This window comes from Poecilia reticulata, linkage group LG1, assembly GCF_000633615.1.
Source record: "Poecilia reticulata strain Guanapo linkage group LG1, Guppy_female_1.0+MT, whole genome shotgun sequence".
NCBI classification, from domain to species: domain Eukaryota; kingdom Metazoa; phylum Chordata; class Actinopteri; order Cyprinodontiformes; family Poeciliidae; genus Poecilia; species Poecilia reticulata.
Window position 1 is genome coordinate 16,998,036 of NC_024331.1, and position 21,831 is coordinate 17,019,866.

General features: G+C 38.1%; 1 protein-coding gene across 8 annotated transcripts in view; it reads left to right on the top strand.

The window, feature by feature from the left end:
• rptor (regulatory associated protein of MTOR, complex 1) overlaps positions 1–21,831 on the top strand; it is a 158,796-nt gene that overhangs the window by 44,150 nt on the left and 92,815 nt on the right. For all 8 annotated transcript variants that reach the window (XR_533531.2, XR_533530.2, XM_008406982.2 and 5 more), the window contains exons 5-7: positions 4,173–4,331; positions 6,485–6,631; positions 15,307–15,482. Coding sequence is in view for 6 of the 8 variants with exons in the window: in XM_008406982.2 (XP_008405204.1) it covers positions 4,173–4,331; positions 6,485–6,631; positions 15,307–15,482 (482 nt within the window). In the remaining 2 variants the exon portion in view is untranslated. The remainder of the gene's footprint in view (positions 1–4,172; positions 4,332–6,484; positions 6,632–15,306; positions 15,483–21,831) is intronic.

The window sequence follows — 21,831 nt, forward strand, 5'->3', positions numbered from 1 at the left end:
ATCCCTGAACTTCACATTTTAACGGAAGAAAAGAGCAACGCGACTTGGATGTAACGAGTAACGCGACAGTTTTGTAGAAATGTAGTGAAGTAGAAAGTACAGATACTTACTGTAAAATGTAGTGGAGTAAAAGTAGAAAGWCCCCATTATTAAATCTACTTAAGTAAAGTACAGATACACGAAAACTGTACTTAAGTACAGTAACGAAGTACTTGTACTTCGTTACTTCCCACCACTGCTTTAGTTGTACCATACACAAGGTGAAGAACCTCCCAAAACCTAGTCTAATCTTTGTGTCACACATTGATTTTCACAAGTACAACAAAACAAGACAGAAACGGAAAACTCACACAAAGACCTGGAAAGGTAGGGGCTGTACAGCATGTCAAGGACCAGAGATACAGTCATCACGACGTCGGTAATGACACAGTGATAAACTATTCTGGGTAAAAGTCAACAGTGCACTGCTAAAGGTGACAGTGACAACTAGGTAGGACAAAAGTGTCTTCGTGTCTTTGTCACTCTGAGGGATCAGGTGCTGAATCAACTAAAATGGATCAGCTAATTAAATGTGTACATTTCATTTCATCATTAGTGGTAAAGGCATCGTGGTATAATTGTTTTTCTTTGTTTGGCAAAGTTGTGGTGTCTCAACAGTACATTTCTGAGTATTCTCTACACAAACTGATTTTATTAAGAAAAAGTCATATAACTGTTTCAGTTAAACAAATTTAATATCAGAAACTAACCTGAGTTAATGAACAACACAGCTTTCAGATGACAATTTCATTATCTTGGCCACAAAATAAGATATCTTTTGCAGAATCATTTTAGTTCTAACGTGTCAATGAGTTTATTTCTCTCTTCCCACATTTCTTTAGAGCAAGGCATATTGTGTATTGCTTTTTCAGCTCTACTTTTCCATCTTTCCATCTACTTTCCATCCAAATGAACTTGTTTTAGTGGCAAATGTGCATATTTTTTTTATCAAAAGTGACAGACTGTGTAAGAAGACCGGCTGAAGCTGGTGAGAGTCATTATCCACGTTGAAATGAGTCCTGTACCGCTATGGGCTGAAGGCCACATGCGGAGGAAGAAGCCATTGCTCCAAAAGCAACTTAAAAAGCCAAATTACAGTCAGCAAATGCACCCATGGAGTCACAGTCTGATGAAATTAAAACTGAAGTGCTTGCCCAGGATGACAGTTGTTACATTTGGATGAAAGTAGATGGTATAATAGATGGTATTATGAGGAAAGTACATGATACAGAAATATTGGAGTGACATCTGAAGTCATCATCTGAAGTCAGACATTGCAGCTTGAGCACAAATGGGTCATCCCAATGGATGACGACCTTAGTGCCTAGTTCACACAGCAAGGTTTTTAAGTTGTCGGCTGATTTTCAAAACATAAGAGATCCCCGCACATGACAAAAAAAAACAACTAATCATAGATATAGCAGGTTGGTCCTCTACTATTTGATATTTAGCCACAAACATTCAGATCTTGCAAAATCTCTTGAGGTCAGGCAATAGTTCAGAATAAACAATCATGGCTGACAAGGAAGAAACAATAACGATTGTAACCATGTGACTCCTCCTGGCATTTTTGTGTGGGTTTGAAGAAAGGATATAAATGGATTCTATCCTTTCGATAGTTTGTGGACTAAAAGAGAGAGAAAAAAAACGATATAAAAAGATTTCTCTGACATCCAGCGAACTTCCAGGTGCGGCGTCGTAGTTGTTTTGTCTCCTGTATGTCGGATTCTCCTGTGGTTTTTTTCTTCACTAGTTTCATTTCTGTCATTTAGTTCTTATTTACCTTTTTATTTCTTACTCTTAATTGATACTGCCATACCTTTTTCACATGTAATTCAGATACCCTGTCTCCATCACTCACTGTAACACCATTATGCCCTTCAGATGCCACTTGATACCACAGAGATTAGTGTTGGGCCTGTTGGAATTCAGACGCTTTTATCCAATAATGCACAAATTAAATTATCCTGCCAGTTCCGCCACGATTCTTCTGTTTCGTCATCCTCTGCACTGGAATCAGGAATGTTGGCGTCTTCAATAAAGGTCTGCTCAGCTTGGCCACTGTATTTTATGTAATGCGACAAACTGAGTGTTCTGATTCAGCAATTCACAAATAACAAGATATAGGTAGGATTACAATATCCAGAATCATTTAGTCATCAAATTGTTGATTATTTGAATAATTAGACACTGTTAAAATGTTTGACGATTCTCGTTTGGGAAAGTTTTGAAGAAGAAAATGTTCTACATATTTGAAATAAATTGTCATTAGGTGCTTATTAGCCACACTGCACAGCTATTTATTTGTATTCAAGAAACCGGTGTAAAAAAAAAATATTATCAGCTCCTGGTTTCTTTCCTGCTTGTACCAAAGTTTCCTCATTGTTTAATTTCATGTCATCATCATTCTAAGAAGAACTGCATAGAGCTGTGTGATGTGGTTAGAACATTTTTAGAACGAAATAAATGCGTTTTCTCCAACTATTTATTATAATTCTTAAAATCTTTATCTATGTGTAAACATTTTTAAGTTAAATTGCAAATATTTACTGCAAATTTGAATAACTATCAGATATACATGTATAAGGATATATAGTACATGCTCACATCCCTGTTTTTATATAAAAGTGGCATTACACATCGATGTAAACTTTTATCACCTTTTATGTTTTTCATTTTCTCAAATTAGGTTAAATTTTGGTCCAGTCCAAACACCAGCAAGTTTTTACTCTGAATATTTAGACGACCAAAAGTTTTAGGAAAGCTAAACATGAAGAGGGCTTTTATTTTTTAGCCTAATGAGTCCAAGTATACATCCACATCTACAGAAGAATCAATATATTTCCATACAATCAGACAAACACTGAGGAACATTGCAGAACATTACACACAATGCAAAATATTATTTGGACAAATGGGTGGGATGGATGGATGGGCAAATATTAATAAGTTGATGTTATGTGATGGTAGACTTTTACCCAAGCAACCTTAATGCTTTTTAAAAAGTTTTTTCAAGAAAGTTATACTCCAAAGCTTTCCATATCGTCAGAATTCATAATCTATAAATGAGTTCTGCTTGTTTTTCATGTGAGCCTTTTCCAGTAGAAAGTTAACGGCTTTATCTGAAAGAAACTTGCAACAGACCTTAACAATAGTAAACTAAGAGATGAAAGGGAAAAAAAAAAATAAAATCAAAGCCCCAGAAATGTTTTCTGCCTGAAACATATTCTAAATAAAAGTGAATCGAAAAGCAAAAAAAAAAAAATCTGGTTTTATTTTTTGTCATAATTACATATTTTTTTGGTGTGAAAGAAATTGATTTAATTAAACATTTACTTTTTTTGCCTGAAGATAATTGAAGAAAATTATTGATACAATAGTAGAGCAAGAAAAAATAACTTCGCAAGACACATATAATAACCTCTTTTGTCTTGTCCAGGTAAACGGAGGGGAGTTATTGTTCTGAGCAAAGTGATGGTTGTGTTAGATAGCTAAGTAAAACTGTTGGTCCACAAGATCAGCTTGCTGCTTTTATGAGCTGTATTGGCTGGATGGTTCTGAGGAGATGAGTCTACGTTAAAATGTCTGCTGTGATTCACATCCAGTCAACAGGAGGCAGGCTGTTCACTAAAAGCCACGTTAGTTACGCAACAAAAGGGCTTCGTTGAGCTTCACAATGATTCAGAGCAGTCAGAAGAGGAGCTTTTCTGTTGCATAACTAGCTGCTGACACCTCCGTGTCACTTTCAGCTTCGCACACTCCAGCCCTTGATTTAGTAAAAACCCAAAACAATACACACTCCTCTTGTCTCTGGCTGTAAAATCTCCTCGGATTAGTCACGCCGAATGCTGCTCTGAACTTCACGCTTTGTGGCTTCAGAGCAGTGGAGTCGGAGATGAAATACACAATAGGTGGTCAAGAAAACAAGCAGGCAACATACAGACGGTGACAAAGACACTTATTTACTAGTATGTTCAGAAGCTTGTTTTGGCGATTTGAGGAGATGCAGCAATATGCCATTTTGCTTCTTATATATTTGACCTTTGATTTGTGTGTGATGGATTAGATGATAGCCGTATTAAAATTAAGGTGGACGTATGTTATCCTGATGTCTTTGTTGTTATGCTTTTCAGGCACGCTACAAACAGAGTCTGGACCCCACAGTGGACGAAGTGAAGAAACTTTGCACGTCACTGAGACGCAACGCCAAAGAGGAGCGAGTCCTCTTCCACTACAACGGCCATGGAGTTCCACGGCCCACCGTCAATGGGGAAATCTGGGTTTTTAACAAGGTAGAAAACACAAAAGACATCATCAGAATTCTTTGATTTACCTTTAAAGTTTACACATATTGAGTCATTAAGTATAAGTGTAATTTGACAATAAGTATATGAAGGGGGAATAATCTATTTTGTTTTTGTTTTTATGATTAGATAGAAAAAAGTAGAATTAAAGCAAAGTTTGCAGGACGCAATAACAACCAGATTAATTTTATTACCGTCTGACTCTACTGTTGGGTCCTGATGTCACCTGTTTAATCAATTTTAAAGGTAATTTATTTATTGTTACTATTAAACTAAAATCTCCAGCATGGGGAAAGTGGGATGATCTCGGCTTTTCTTGACAAAAGACATTGCCAATCTTTCCATGGTCTTTATGCCTGACAACACAAATGAACAAACTCATCACCTTGACCATAAAAGCAAAGAGAAAAGCTGAAGATGTATAATCATAGAAATGTTATTTCTAATTTTTAATCTCTGATTTTGATAGCTCTGACTTACCAGTTGTTTTTTCCTAAAAAATCTTAATGAATACATTTAAAAAACTTTTTTTTTTTTTTTTTTTTTTTACTTTTTGGATTAATTGAACATTTAACTGTATTTGCAATAGAATTCTCTAAAGTTAAACTATGATATGCTCAAAAACAGGACTGATTAACAGTTCTGACTTTGCATCATTGTAGACAATACAATAATAAGACAACCACCACAAGGAGGTAAAGTTATAAAAGATCATAAAAAAAGAAAGCAGACTTTTCAGAGTGTTGTTTCTAAACATATTATGTGAAAGTTGAGTGGAAGGAAAAGGTGTGGATATAAAAGGGCACAATCAGCAGGGATAGCTGCTGAGAGGATTGTGAAGCACAAGCAGAGCCCATCCAGTATGAGGGAGATTTGTGAGGTGTGGAGACCAGATGAAGTCAGAGCTTCAAGAGCCTCTGCACTCAGACGTATTTAGGACGGGTTCAACCACTCCTGAACAATGGACAACATCAGAAATATCTAATCAGGACTAAGGACAAAAAAGGACCAGTTATCATTTTCTTTAAAGGTAGAATTACATTTTGTTTTTCATTTGGTCCCAGTATCTGGAGGAAGAGTGGAGAGGCACAAGATTCATGTTGCTGGAAATCCAGTGGAAAGTTTTTGGATGATTCTGGGAGCATCTGCTGGTGTTCGTCCAAATGTTTTAATCACATCCAAAATCAAGCTTCACATAGATGCTGATTTCATCTTCCAGCAAGACCTCATACTTGCTCACACTGCTAATGGCCCTGATAAAGTCTGTAGCAAACACGTTATACCAGCTTGATTGGCCATCAAACTCCACGACCTGAACCCGTAGTGCCTGTGGAATATTTTCTAGGGGAAGACGAGATGCACCAGAGGCAACAATGCAGATGGGCCCTTAAAAAAGCTTGGGATTTCTTAACACCCAAGCAGAACCACAGATTGAGCGCCTGAAATAAATTAACTTCTTGCCGGAATTGAAGTTTATGGAGATGAATCTGTTCATTTTACATCTTTATCTTTTTCCTCTGAAGCACTGCAGTGCTCCCTGTTGCAGCTAAACATCACCTGGCGGTGTATAAAGTTAAACTGTGAAAACACAAAATCTTACCGAGTGCTTTTGGTCTAGTTTCTAGTGCAAATATCTTAGTACCCTTGAAATTGGACGAAACTAACCTATTAGTAGCTTTTCAGTAAGATATAGGAGCTTGTTTTAAGTAAATAATTCCGAATTAAACTGGCAAGTGAAATAATCTGCCAGTGGGATTAGCACATTTTCATCAATATTAAAGAATTATTGATTTAATACAAGCTCGTATATCTTGCTGAAAAGTTACTTGTAAGTTGTTTTTTTTCTTATTTCAAGTGCATTGAAATATTTTGCACTAGAAACTACGTAAATCAAAAATACTTGGTAAGATTTTGTGTTTTTCCTGTGTAAATTTCGGATATAATAAATGAACTTCCTACGCTCTGCATGTTTGCATCACTTGCACCTTTCAACCCTTTTCCCCCACTTCTTTAATCAGCGGTTTCCATCAAGCAGATGCCTGGTGAATAATTGAACACTGTAGAAATATATAAAAGTGACTTATCAGCAGCAACACGATGCACCAAATCTCACACCCCTCTCCTCTCTTTCTGCTTTTCAGAATTACACACAATACATCCCGCTGTCCATCTACGACCTGCAGACGTGGATGGGGAGCCCGTCCATTTTCGTTTACGACTGCTCCAATGCGGGAATTATCGTCAAGTCGTTTAAGCAGTTCGCCCTGCAGAGAGAACAGGAGCTGGAGGTGAGGGAGCTTCAGCAAAACCACTCATGGTTTACGACATGTTGCTGCACAGGAGCAATGAAATACAAGCTGGGATTTAACAGGAGAAGCCGACGTTCTAAAATATGAGATGAGTCTTTCAAACACAGAGTTAGCGAGCAGTCTGATAGAACGAGATGAAGTGTTGGTATTTAGGAGTTATTAGACAGAAACAGGGAGCGTTGCTACTCAGCACACAGGACCTGTACAGAAGTTAAGGAAGTCTAACCTAAATGGTTTGTTCCCTTTATCCATTAATGCGAACTTTCCACACAATGTGGGAATGTCTGGATTTTAACTTCAGTTTTCCAGATTTGAATAAAATATGTTTATATTATCAGATGTTGCTTTCTTTCTCATAGACTAAATGTTATTTCAATCTTGTCTCATTTTTCTCTCCCCGTCTTTCTGTCCTTAATTTCTTTCTTCTTCTTTTCCTCTGTCCTATCTTCCTCTATCATGTCCTTTTTCCCCCCCTTCTATCCTTCCTCATGTCCTCATGTTTTTTTTTCTTCCTACGTGACCTTCCTTTACCTCACATGTCCTGTAATGCTTCTTTTCTTCCTTGTGAATTTACTCTTCTCCTCATTACTTTTCGTTTTTCTTCTGTCTTACCGTTTATCCTTCTTTATATCATTTCAAAATATATTTCATTTTTTCTTCCTCCCTTCTGTCCTTCGTCTTTCATCCTTGTGTATTTTATGCTTTCCTTCCTTTTTTATTTGTCCTGCCTTCCTTCTTTACTTTTTGTCCTTCTTTCATTGTGTCCTTTTGCTTGTTCCTTTTCTCATGTCATTAATTATCTTGATTCTTCCTTTTATTTAATCTTTCTTATTTATTTTCATCCTCTCTTCCTCCTAATTTCACTAATTTCATACTTCCTTTTGTTGTTTTTCTTCCTTATTTCTCCTATCCTTCTGTCCTACTTCTCTTCCATCTGTCTTTCTTCTCCTTCCTCCTGCCCTTTCATAAGTGTATCATCCTTCCTTTCTTCCTGGTGTGCTTCCTTCTTTCCTAGCCTCATTTCTCCATTGTTATCCTGCTCTATCTCCATCCATCCATCCAGAACGCCTGACTCCTGGGAAATTTCAGTCTCAAAAAGTATGAATTTTTTACATGACGAATATGTAGGAACTCTTCAAGCAATCCATCACTGCTTCAGTCTTTTCAACACTTCACCTTTTTTATTATGTTGTCTCATCTTTTCTCCTCTGGCTGAAACTAGCAATGTGAATGCCTGATGAGATGGCGCTGTCATTTATTTTAATTATTCATAAAGAAGTTTTTGCCAAACTGTAGATTAAGGGGGAAAAAAAAAAAAAAAAAAAAAAAAACGACAGTGAGGAAATAGGAGGATGTACAGTGTGGAGCTGGAAGTTGGCAAAGAGGAGCCACGGTGAATGCTGCACTCCCTTTTAAAAAGTAAAGGTGAAAGCAGCAGATAAACTGCTGAGTCGCTGTAATGCCTGTGTTTGCCCTCAGATTAACCTGCTGTGTTCTGAGCGTTTCATGAGGTCATAGAAGGATTGTGGGTAAACATGCTTTAAAATCCTTTTCCTCCACTAAATTAGCACTTTGATTCCCTCAAAAGGTGTTTTCTTTGGAGTAAAACGTGTCAAACACAAACTGAGGAAACTCCCAAAAAAACATCTGCAGGTACATAGTGATGTTGTAGCCCTGGGAGGGAGGACAAATGTCGACGTTCTTTCTTTATGTGTACGTGCTTTTAATTTTTTCCTCCATGTCCTCTTGCATACAGAAATGAAGATTTTGATCATTCTTCTCTACACAACGTCTGTAGATCAGTAGGTTTCAATCCTGGTCCTCTGAGCCGACTCTTCCTCCTTCTTCAGATGAGTCTCTGCTCCAGTACACATGATTTAAATTACTACATTACGTAAACAAGTCACCAAGAAGCTTGTTAATCACACATTGATCAGGTTGGGTGTGTGGCAGCAGGGAAACGTCAAAACACAACAGTAAAAGCATTTACAACAGTGGATCCTCTGGGTCACAAAGTAAAAGATTTTCTCTTTCACTGCCATCTTGATTTGTGTTCACACATCAGATTTTAGAGCTTAGCAAACCTTATTGTCAATCTGTTCCTTAATGTTTCTGCTTTTCACAATATGAGGACTTCTTGTTTAATTACATCAATATGTACGTTTATTGTTCAATTGTGGCTTAGTTGTGTGTTACAAATGTTACTACTTAAACGTAAAAAAAAAGCCTAAAGGGGGTTTAAATAGGCTTTGTACCTACACAGAAAAGACTGGGTGCCTTTTCCAATAGCAAGTAGGAAAATAAAACTCTGACTGCTATTGAAAGTTTATTTATGAGAGCGCTCCTCTTTACACTGTAGTGCTGTTTTTGTCAAATTGATTCCATAAAACCTGGGATGGGACAAGGCAGCAAATGTTTGATTGATCATTTTTATACTTCTATTTACATTTTCTATAACAGTTAACACTATACCTTAAGGAGATTTCCTGCGTTGTTGCATAATAAGTTTTCAGTCCCAAAGCTTTCAGGTTCAGCCGTTAGATTTATGCAGGAAGTAAGCTCAAGAAATAATTTAGTTGGATGCATGGGAAGTTGCATAATATCCATACGCAATATCACTTTTCCTCTTTGGTACCTGCACTACCCACTCTCTTTAACAGGAAGTATGTAATAGGGTGATGTAATGGAAGATTAGCATAAAGGTGGTGACTTCCAAATGGCTCCCAATCTTTCAGGAGAGGATCAGCAGAGCCTTATGAAAGTATCCATGCCTCTTCTGAATACTTACTTTGATACAGAAAATGAAATCCAGTGTAAGCTGTCAGAAGTTACTAAGGTACGGAAGAATCCATCTGTGAGTAATTTATTTGTAAGTTACTGCTGGTCTGTGAAGGCCACAGCGTCACATAGGTCAAAAACCATAGCAGACAGGTCAGGGGTTAATTTGGGGAGAATTTATAGAAGCACTGTTCATCTGTGAAAGAAAAAGAAAACCATTATCTAAAAAAAAGCCTAAATAAATAAATAAATTGATTTGCAGTTTGTCACACAGTGTAATGTCTAGTGGAAGATTAACACCACACATCAGTCTAAATACCTCTCCACAGTGAATCGTGGTGGTGGCAGCATCATGCTACTGGCATGCTTTTCTTCAGCAGGAACAGGGAAGCTGGTCAGAGATGATAGGAATGCAGAAAAGACAAATGGAGAACAATTCTGGAAGAAAATATGTCATACATGCTGCAAAAATCCTGGAGACTGGATAAGGTTCACCCTCCCTCTGGATGACATTCAAAAATGTCCAACCAGATCTACAACAAAATTATTTAGATGAATGGCCCAGTTAAAGTCCAGGCTGAACTGAGAATCTCTGTCAAAGCTGGAAAATTCATAATCTCAATCACTCCTAAAGTCCTTGTATGTGAAGGAGAGTGTGAGATAATTCCAGTCTTTCGTTGCTTAATGCTTAAAGGATGAAGCTGTGATCAAACGGTGGTTCAGCACAGTATTGATTAGCAGTCAGTTATAAATGCACCTCTGTTTTTTGTTAGCTTGTTTGTTTGCTTAAAAAGAAACATACAATTCCCCCATCACTTTGATCGAAATTCTTCTTTTTTCCCTGATCTGTTGTACAGAAATGGACAAAAACGGATTGAAGCTTGCAGCTCTTTTGTCACAGTTTATAAAAAGTTCAAGAAGTGCGTTGCTGAAAAGGGGGATCGTCCTCCTTAACATGCACAGATAGTCTCTGTGTTGCAGCACATTCATTCTGCACATCACTGGTCCCAAGCAGAGTCATCCAACCACACAGCACTGAGGAACGGACAGCCTCTCAGCTCTCACCCAGAACGACAAGCTTGACTTCACCAGGGACCGTTTTACTCGAAAACGCTGTGATGCAGATCAAGTGCTGGGTGAGATTAGGGAGGCATGACAGAGGGAGGGGTGTGTTTTATCACCTCCTCCCATTTCTGTATTATGAACCTCATGTGGACAATGCAGTGCGTGCGTGTGTGTGTGTGTAAGTGTAAGAGATGTGTACTGAGTGCACAACCATAGGGCCACCTGCTTCCTTTTAAAAATCTCATCACTTCCTGTGAGCACTCAGCGAACATGCTTGTTGCATTAGCAGGGAGTAAAATGTGTGTGATGTTGATAAGGAATCACTGCAGCTCTTACATCTCCTGCTCTCTGGGTGTACTCATGTTTGTGTGTGTTGTGGTTTTGCTGTTTCCAGTACGCTAACATTAAGCCGTCTTCCCCCCCCCCCCCCATGTAATATTGCAATAAATAATGCATGCATAGCTCTTAAACTGTAGTTCTCAATTAGCGTTTCACATGGCAGCTCTCTTCTGCTGAGAACATCTGAAATCCTCTTCCTGTGAAGAATTAGTTTTGTAATTTAACGTTGCATTTATGGAAAAAAAAAAAAAAAGGAGTCTTCAGCAGTTATATCCTGCCGTATTGTCCCAAGTGAAAGCAAAAAAGAAAAAAAAAAAGAAAAGAAGGCTGTCATTATGATTTTCATGGTAATTTCCCAGATTACAATATGCTAATGTGATAATTACAGTGGATGCTTGGCATTAATCAGCTTGTGCCGGCGGTGCTGTTGTGTTTACCGTCAGGATTATCATGGCTGGCAGTGACACGCTTTCTTTCACCAGATGATGTTCTTAGGCTAACGCACCGAGAGGCATTAGACGCACGCACTACTTTGTGATTTATTTCTCCGCAAGCAGGATCTCCTAATTAGCTGAAGGAGGAATTATGTCGTAACAAGATTGGCGGAAATCCATCTGAGCGGCACCAATCGTACGCGCCCGCAAAGTGCTTCAAAGGGGAGAGAGAAATGTGTTTGATTCAACAAGAAGGAAGACAGTGGCACACCTTGCCACCGCTCTATTAGTTGAGACCATTTTTCTTTTTAATATCATTATTTATTCATGTGTGCAGAGCCACTGTTAGAGCTATGTGTTAAACACATAATGTAATGAGATCTGAGCTTCACCCTCCTTTTTTGGCCCTCTATTACAGAGCCTATTAATGAGTTATTGGACTTGTAGAGAGAAGCATATACAGCAATAAAGTGTTCCTATATAAATCTATGCAGCTCCATTACAAGGATATCTTTAAAGTTTAATAAGCTTTACTGGAAGCTGCAGTTGAACGAGCAAAATGAAATAGTTTCCTCTTACGTTTTTTGGTATCTGTGACAAAACCTCCTATTTTTTATGTTGTTGTTGTCGTATTTCACCAAGAGTCTGTTGCTATTGGTTGTGCATCACAAATCACACTGCTTGCTCTCTCCAGAGCAAATCTCCAGTGGTTTCACTGCATGAGGTGAAAGTTGGAATTTTTAAGCTATAATGCATCCAGCTTTGACTGTTTCACAGCAAGTAGCAAGTGTAGCTGCATGAGCTTACTTCAGTACCACTCTTCATAGGTGTTTTGCATGCATCCCCTTATCCAATGAGTCTGTTTTAACCTGTTCATATGGCTCAGGAGCAACGCTGAAAACTGAGGGCTGAAACAGCCTTCAGCCACTTTGAAATTATGGTTGTTTGTGGTCAGAAGGACACAGATTTTTGTAGGTTTGACTGATTTGCAAGTGAATATGTTCAAGTGAAGATGGGTGTGTGGCAGTGTGGAAGGAAAATTGTGACGTTACATTTAAATGCAGGTATTAGTTGATGCACTGTGGAGTCATTTATAATCCTGTATATAAATAAGCAGACTAGAGTGTGGATGGTGTCTTCAGCAGGAAATGAGGAGTCTTTTTAGTCGGAATGTAGTTCATTTTGTGTGGATGGTATAATTTCAGCATCAAATCTGATATTCAAGCTTCTTTCATTTTAATGACTGTTAACTTGGAGATGATGAACGCACTTTAGTCTTTTATTGACAAGACCACGATTGATGAAACCATTCTGTTTTCATTATTAAAATCTATATGTATATATAAGCTTGCTGTCACATACACTTTTAAGATTTATTAGTGGATAAATAGATCCTGTTTTTTTTCTTACACAAATTGACAAAAACACTTTACTCTGTCACTTTTTCCAATTGATTACCCAAGCTTTTCCTCCTTGGCTCCCTGATTTCCCTAAAGTGTTTGCAGAAACAGAGGAGTTTTAGCACTTTGCATCTCTGTTTCCAATATTTTGTTCTTCAATTTAAAGAGATGCTCTTAAATCTCTCTTTATCAACCGATTTTCTAATTTGAGATGTTATATTACACACGAGAGCAGCCTAAAGCATTTGGGGATGTAAACTCAGATGACTGAAATTTAAACCAGGTTTCAAAATAGAGGCGGTTTTTGTGATTTTTTTTTTATTTTTATTTTTTTATGTGTATTTTAGAAACTGATCTGCTGAGAATTGTAGACACAACAATTTCATAAGTTTACATTGAAAATATCAGTGGCAGTAGAGTGGTTGAAATTAGAGATTAGAAAAGAACAGGCTGCTTGAGATATACAGAATACAATCTCTAAACTCACAACATATGACATTTTTATTTCTGTTGGTTAATAGTAAGGATTCTAATAATGATGTAGTTAATTTTAATTGCATTATTAATTGCTGTCCACTTAATCAACCATCATTTGTGTTTAATTGTCCAATGCCTCTAATTGTAGTCATAAGTTGTTTCATTTTCATATCAAAATTACTTTTTCATCCCCAAGCAGTTCATTATTTTTTTTGGTAGGAAGAATAGCATCTCTGACTGATTTCTCACCAGAATAAGGATTCACAATGGAAAAAAAAAAAAAGCATGCCATCACAGTCGGGATGATAACAGAGGGTTTGGCTTTCTGCCTCTGGTTAAGATCCAGCGCTCATTTAAGTCTAGTCAGCTCTACAAACAAACTATGTAGAAGTCCCATCATCAAACTTAGCAGGAGTCCTTCAGTTAAATGAGCCTGTAAATAGTCAAGAGCTCCAAATACAATTAAAGTTTTACATTATGGGCAGGCCTCCTCCAAATCTCACATTTGCAAGCATTGACTTCCCCGATTCGGGATGTAGAAATAGCTCCATAAGTTGGCTCCCAGAATAAACAGGACGATTGTTTTCCATTCACAGACCGCCTGTTGAGGGGCAGAGAAAACTTCACCTGTTTTCCTAAACACTTTTCTTTTTTCTCTCACAGGAATCTTTTGCCAAGTTTTTTGCCTGGTGGAAAACGGTGCTATGTAATTTATGCAACAGGATATTCAGCTCGCCTTTTGTGCAGCAGTGGGAAAAAAAAAGGAAACAACTTTTATCGCTTAACAAATGCTCCTAAGACAGCAAATGTTTTTGGCTTTAATGAGATGCTTTTTGTTTTGCCATCCTCTTGTTTTTCAGTCTAAATGCATCGTCACTGTAACGCAGCTTGGAAACATTAAAACCAACTCTTCAGTCTGCAGGGACTGTGTTGAATAATCAATGTTGCAAGTCTTTGTTAGAATGGGTTTTGCTTATTGATACATTTCTGCTCCGACTGAAGTTAAAGGGGATCATGAGAACTGTTGTTTTTATGATTTGATCAGCAGCAAGTTGATGGCGAGTCTCACGAGAGCAAACGGCTTGCAAGAAAGACACCAGAGCAGACTAATGTAGGTGGTGACTCTGTGCTAAAGGCATCACCTGTTGCACATTTGGGCTCAACACTGAACTGTCTTGTTTGCTTCAGAGATTCGATTTTTTTTCCTAAGTTTCAGTAATTCAGCTCTCACTTTGTAACTTTTATATGTTTTTCCAGCTAATCGTGTCTGCAAACAACTTATCATGAGTTTACAGATTGATACACCCAGGCTTTCTGGGCAGTTTGATAACTTATGGAAAGGTCTGTACTTTCCAGGCTCCATGGACAAGTGTGGAAAGAAGAAAACATATTGCAGAAATGTTTTAATTTTCACACTTCAGAATTCCCTTTGACGTTGTTTAGAAGTTGTATCCATGGGGTTACTTACATTTTTATCACTATATTTTGTACTACCGTTATGATAATGATAAAAGTGATAAGAACTACTTATTTCTTCTTCTTCTAGCTAACTGTATGAGTATTGTTAACCACGTATGTGTATTTATAACCTGGTGGGCAGGTCTGTCTGTTAGTCCTCCCTCACAGCAAAGCATGAAAGGGCAGTGGCTGATTTTCATATCTTTCTGGATGTAGATAACATTGTTTCTTCATGTAATCACAGGGCCGATTTATCGGTGTACCTTTGTGTGGACTATATCTGCACTCATTCGTTTTTTGTTTTCGGCCTAAAACATGTTTTGTCATTTTCAGTCAGTGATTTTACACTAATGCGCTACGTCTCTCTCACCCTCCATCACAACCAACATCAGAGAATCAAAGTGTAATATTGAAAGCAATGCTCACTCTGACAGATGAGACCAAGATTCATTTTCAATAAATCGGTGTCAGTATAGCAGCTTCTTTCCCTCTCTGTTGTTTATTTCCTGAGAGAGCTGGTCAGGTGGTGGAGGAGCTTCAATAAAACGCTGCTTTGGAGCTGAAAGCCAGACTCCCTGTTGAGATCGATTACCTGATGTATTTGCAAATGTGAAACCTGCTCTGGATGGATATACACAAACTCCTTCCTGCTAGTCAAAAATAAATCTCCAAACAGCTTTTGACCTGTTGTATGTCTGTTCAGGTTGCGGCCATCAATCCCAGCCACCCACTCGCACAGATGCCGCTTCCGCCCTCCATGAAGAACTGCATCCAACTGGCTGCGTGCGAGGCAAACGAGCTGCTGCCCATGAACCCGGACCTCCCTGCTGACCTGTTCACCTCCTGCCTCACCACACCCATCAAAATCGCACTTCGATGGTAATGACTCACACTTTTCTGTCTCTTCTGTCAGGCAGATCTTTCTCTCAGAATGATGAGTTGTTTTGTTTAAAAAGGGTTTAACGATCCTCCGGTCACTCTTTATTTTAATTCTTGCGTATTATTTTTATTTACTTTAACTGTTAACGAGACGCGTTGTGTTCCCGAGAATTGTGCAAAACGGCAAACTTTTTTTTCCACTTTGACCGTGCCTGGGATGTTTTATTTATTCGGTTTTATTTTTATATTTGCCAATCACTGCCTCGGCTCGCTGTCATGCATGCTGTGCACAGAGCAGCTATTCCTTCGAGCTGCTGCTGCTGCTCAGTATTCAGCTGATGAGGAATATTCAGCTGTGATGAAAAATGTAGACCGACACCATCTGCAGTGATGCAGGGGTGATCATTCCCACAGAGAAAGCTTCAGCAAAAAAAAGAAAATGGAATAGGTGGAAGATATTCAGGCTTGGCTGATACAGTGGCCTGATGTAAATGCACTACGATGCATCATTCAAAAGACTGTAATGATGGAAGTTTGAGCTGAAGCTCCGGAGAGCACAGGTTGCATCACACACACATCAGCTGTGAATGTGTGGTTTACATCAGCTAATAGCAGCACGCAAACCCAGGCTTTGAATACAGTAGTAAAGAATAAATTATTTATGTTTAAAATCATCCTTTTTTTTTTACTTGATGTTGACTCACAGTTGTTATACAAACCTAACAGCTTGCTGTACAAATGTTCCGTAAAAGCATCTATATCATGTTTTCACAGGCAATTATATGGCGTCATCTCATTTTGCTGCATTTATGAGCACATTTTAACAGCATTGTAATATCTGCCAGACGTAGTGAGTTACTTTCATGGATTTTGAAAGTCTTTCATCAGCTGATGCCAGCCTGGGTAAATTCATTGCAATACTCTGGTATTTTTGTGCCCCCTTCTTTCTATCAATCCGAGTACAGGGTTCCTATGCAGCGTGGAAAAGCTTGGTGTTTTAGCATTAGCAGGTCTCCCCCATAACATGCTGTGTGATGTGTTGCACACATCAGCTGAGGTTAACTTCATCTCCGTCAAAAACTGAAGAACACCCGATCAAAGCACATCCAGCCAAAACTGATGAAGAGAAGACGATGTGAAGAAGTGCACAGCCACGCTCAAACAAATAATTGTTCCGATTAATATTATCATTTGACTTTTTGTTGTCTCCTGACGGAGCGTCGTGTTTTATATGACTTGAGCGATGAGAATAGGAGTAAGCTGAAGCGTTCCCCATGTGCCTGGACTCAGTCATTACTCACTGGGTTTAAGAGATTTCCACTCTCATGAACACTGTAAAAAGCAGGTGATCAGCTCATCATTAATGCACCTCACTGCCTGCCCAGATACAGTCTCTATCTGCTGCATTCAAAGTCCCTTTGGTGCCATAAATCAGTATTTCCCCGGACCTTTTTTTTTTTTTGCATTTTAATGACTGATTTTACTTTGTAGACACTGAAAGTCGCAGGGACTATTTAACAAATTTTCACTTTAAATTTCAAACTTTTTGTAAAGCATGTAAGTGGGAATGACATGTTGCCTTCAGGGGGTGTCATACAGCTAGACAAATGTTTCTGCTCTGCCACAAATGTTCAAGAGTTTTGTTCATCTTCCTCTGCTCTAAATCCACCTCCTGCCATGACCTTCAGCATAATGAGGTCTCACTTCTGTGCCATTAATATTGATCAGTTGCCAGCATTCCCTTTCATGAAACAGGTTGCTGAGAGGCTGTTGGGTGTTTACTGGCTGAATTAATCCTTAAAAAGATTAATATTACGGTGCTTGTGGCAAATCTGGGCCTGGTCCCGTCTATCAAATACCCTGTCGAGGTCAGGTTTGTGTTTCTTTTCAAGCAGAAAGTGAAGTGTTAATAGTTATCTATATATTCAATGCATGTGAAACTTCCTCCTTAAGCTTAGTTTAGCCTATAAGTATAAAATAAGTTAATTTACTCTAAATTAGTCTTATAAGTCTTCGAAACGTCTAAATATGTACTTACTGATGATTGATGTACTCAGATTTATTCTAGATTTTTTTATATACGAGAAATTAGAGCTGCTACAATTATGCTAGCCATAGCCATCTCTCAAATATTAATGTTAATATAATATAATATTAAACATCAACACTTTTTTAAGACTTGTATTTAAAAAATATGGTTAATGAAAAGTGAGCGATGGGGATGTTAATGAGACATGAATTTACTTCAGATTTGCAACTTATTAGCCAAAAAACGAAAACAAAAGTGTCTGAACAGCCAATAAAGCCCAGTATGTTAATCAGCTGTGAAGCTCCACTTCACCCAAAATGGCTCAGATTTACTATGTAAACAAGCTGAAATCAAACACAAAACTTACCAATTTGAAACCTTAGAAACAGTTATTTAAAGCATTGGATGGTTTCTTCATGACTTCAACCTGTATATTTTGCCAAAAAAAGAATCACTATTTTCTCAAGAATTTGTGTTTTTTTTTTTTTTTTTCCCTCCCTTTCTCCTCTGCTGACTTATTCTGTCAATTTTATGATTTTTCTGTTGGTGCACTCATTTCCGTTTTCTGGCTGATCGCTGAACTTAAAAAAAAAAAAACTGACCTATCGATTCCGATTTAGGCCGATACTGACATCATTGTCTGAAACGGTGCTAAATATAGCAAGAAAGTTGCTGAATTGCCCACAGTGTGAACGTGTAGACATGACCTGATGGCTGGGTCTATCAGTCATCCTTCTCTCATAGCAGATCAACAGAGCACAGTGGCCGATTTTTAGACCTTTGCAGAGGTAGATAAGATCGGCTTCACATTTAAGTATCAACTGGTCACAGACTTCCTAAAATTAAGGAAATCTGGGCCGATTGATCAGTTCACCCCTAGAATTTCCTTTTTCCTGAACTTTTTGACAAGACACTGAGCCAGTTTATGAGAGATTTTCAATGTTTTTAAAGTGTGGATCTGTCTAAAGTATTTACTTCATCCTCACTGAAATATTTAGATGATAAATTGGAGATTTGGATACGCTGTAAGGTTTCCTAGGAAACAGCAGCAACAAGCATGAAAAGCAGACAGACATGACCCAGAGAAAAGATGAAGTGTTGTAGTTTCTTATAGGCTTTTGAATGCAATCATTCTTTGTGTAGAATAATAATTTATTTAAATGTTTAGAGAAATGGTTGACTGATTAATGCTGTGCCTGCGTTCGTCTCAGTTTAATTTAATTTCATTGTAGATGTGTAGATGTTGTTCAAACCAAGATGAATGTAATTTAAACCAGACAAACTATTAAACAATACATACAATTAAACCATAATTGAAAATATTTGTAAGTTGCTTGGAAATATTAGTCTCCGCTTCTTGCATTTTGCGTCAAGTGGATTAATGGGTTCTTTATTTCTTTAGAGTTGCACTCTTTGTAAAGCCAATTTTCTTTGTTTCTAGTAGAGTCCTATGCAATGTATTTTTTAAATACATAAATAGTTAATTCTTCTTTAAGCTATATATTCAAATCATTGCTCTCATTGGCTCTCACTTGCTAAAATGTGTCGTATAACAGTGAAGTAAAATGTAATAAAGCTGCATTTTTAATGATTAAAAAAATGATTCAAACAATTTGTGGTTAAATTAATGAGACTAGGAGGGAAATGCGTCATTAGGAGGCAGCCCTTGAAGGAACACAAGATACATCATTCTCCTTGGAGCCAGAATGTTTCTCAGTGAAATTATGGATGCATTTTTTATCATAAGTAATTTTCATAAAGACTCGTGCTGCATATCACATGAATTATTTGTAGTAAACAGCCTTCCCATGCTAAAACTGTAATCCTTTAAAAAATACACATTTCTGGGGGATTGTAAATACATTTATTCTGCAGTATAAACAATATTATTTTGTGTTCCTAATCGAGATAAATATCCACAGTTAAGATGTTAAAGCACAGAAACAAAAAACGATTTCTTTGACACAAAATTGAGATTTCCTTCCTCTCCTTCACTTGCACCTTTTGTGCACAAAGTAATGCAGACACAATGCATTTCCAGCCTTTAATGCCCTGTATGCTTCATGACACTTTTTCCCCCTTGCCGTTAATTTTATAATATTGTCTAAAACTTGAGATGAGAGGATTGAGAAGTGTGGAGAAAACAAGCAAGGAAGGGATGGGCTGCGGAAGTTTAGCGAGGTTAGAGTGGGAGGATGGAGTAACGCACTGATGTGCTGGCTTACCTTCACTTTAAAACTTTAATGAGATGCATTGAGGGATAGATGATGGGGGGTTTGCACAGAGAGGAGAGGTTGGGGAGAGAGCCAGGCAGGGAGGGTGCATGTGTACCTTTCATTGCTCAGCTGAGCAGAAAATCATTACTGATGGAGCGGCATCTTCAAGGGATTTCCCCGCCGCTGCAGCGAGTGGGGAGGAACGTGGAGAAAGATGTGTGCGTCTGAAAATAGAGATGGGGGAGCAAGGTGGCACAGGGGAGAAGGGAGAAAGAAGCACTGATGGGGGGGGGGGTGGGGGAAATCGGGGTGCAGATCAGCCATTCAGAGGAGGTTCTCAGGGGGCTGTCATCTTGAGGGTCCTGCTGGTCCGTCAACCAGTTTGGTTCAAAGTGAAATATCACCACCTCTGTCACACTGATTGCTTGGAAATGTCAGGTTCCTGATTCCACTTGACTTTCAGTGATCCCCACCTTATGTTTTCATCAGTCACCATCAGCTTTCAGAAACCTCTGGATTTTTTTTTTTTTTTTAACTAAACAATCAGTCATTGTGGGATAAACAAACACTTTAAAATTTTACAACTCAACACTTTAATATAGGACTCCTTTCTTAAAAAGTCACAGTCATGCATTTACTGAACACACATGAGTGACTTTTAATTAAATTGAAAACCCCAGGAAGGTGCAGTATTATTTCAAATTGTGACTCATGCTTTTAGACAAACCATCTCTTCACTGTGCTGCACACCATCGTATCGACACCTAACCATGGACTGTAAATAATAGATGGACCAAGACAATGTCTCATCAACTGTCCACTAATTTAGTCCACCTTTTTCAATGCTAGAAATTACTTATGAGACATAAATCTGACATAGAACCTCTGTCTGTCTGGCAATCACTTATTACTATGAACAAATGCAAAATGATGTTATGTTTTATCTCATGATCCTAATACTGTGCATCATTTGGAAACCATGTAATTGCAATTTTATTGAATAATTTGGTTTCACTTTAGTTATGTTCATTTAAAAGTTACCAGAGCAGGGAATCACTTCAATTTAAGAGGCTTCAGTCAATCAATCGCACCTTTGACTTCTTCCAACCACTTACGCCTATGGGGTCATAAAGAGACTGGTGCCTATCTCCAGCGTTTATTGGAAGGGAGTACACTCTGAAGGGAGAGACAGCCATGCATGTACAGAAAGAATATGTAAGCTTCATTCAGAAATATTGAATTTATTTAATAACTCTTTTTGGTGTAGAGTAGATCCAGAAAATAACAAACGCACTAAAGTTTAAAGTCTTATTTTAATTTATAGTGGAACTGGAAATATATCCCCTGATCTTCAGAGCGCACTAATCACCATTCAAGTGAGAATCCAGAATATCCACAAGTCATAATAAATGGTGTTTCAATTTTCACGGCAGACTTCAAATGCACTGCACTTCAGTTGGCGATGAAAACGTCAAAAACACTTCATCTAAACTAGCGAGGGGTCGGGTCTTGTGGATATAAGTCGTTGACACGTTATGACTTTGTCGAGTTAATTTGCCTGAACAGATTATTTTGTCAGCAGTTGTTGCATTGCTGGGTGGATTAACAAGGACGAACCATTGATGCTAATAAACCCATAGATTCTGTTGCAGCAAACCAAAAGACTAAAATATAGAATAACGAGCCACTTGACATTACACTAATTTAATCAGCACTAAATTACTATAAGTCTTAACCACTGACCCACTTTGTCCTGACACGCTGCATATATCAGTTCAATGAGTTGCTCAAAGAAGCCTTTTTAAAATGCCATATCTGAAAACTTTTTCCAATCTGACCCTCTGCCGCCTTTTAGATGAGTACTGCAGCTTCAGGTTGTTGAGAGACAACAGACAGCTTTGCCTTTATTTGGTGCATTATGAAGCCAAAGTGCTTCCACACACAGCCGCTCAGATTCTTTGTTCTCACAATTATCAGACTCCACACAAAAGCCTCTTGTCCTCCATCTTGCATTAATGAACAAGAACAGCAATTGCCTCCCTCACAGGCATTTGGCCACCATCATTACCATTACAGTGTTTTATTCTCCTATTGCTCTGAGCCT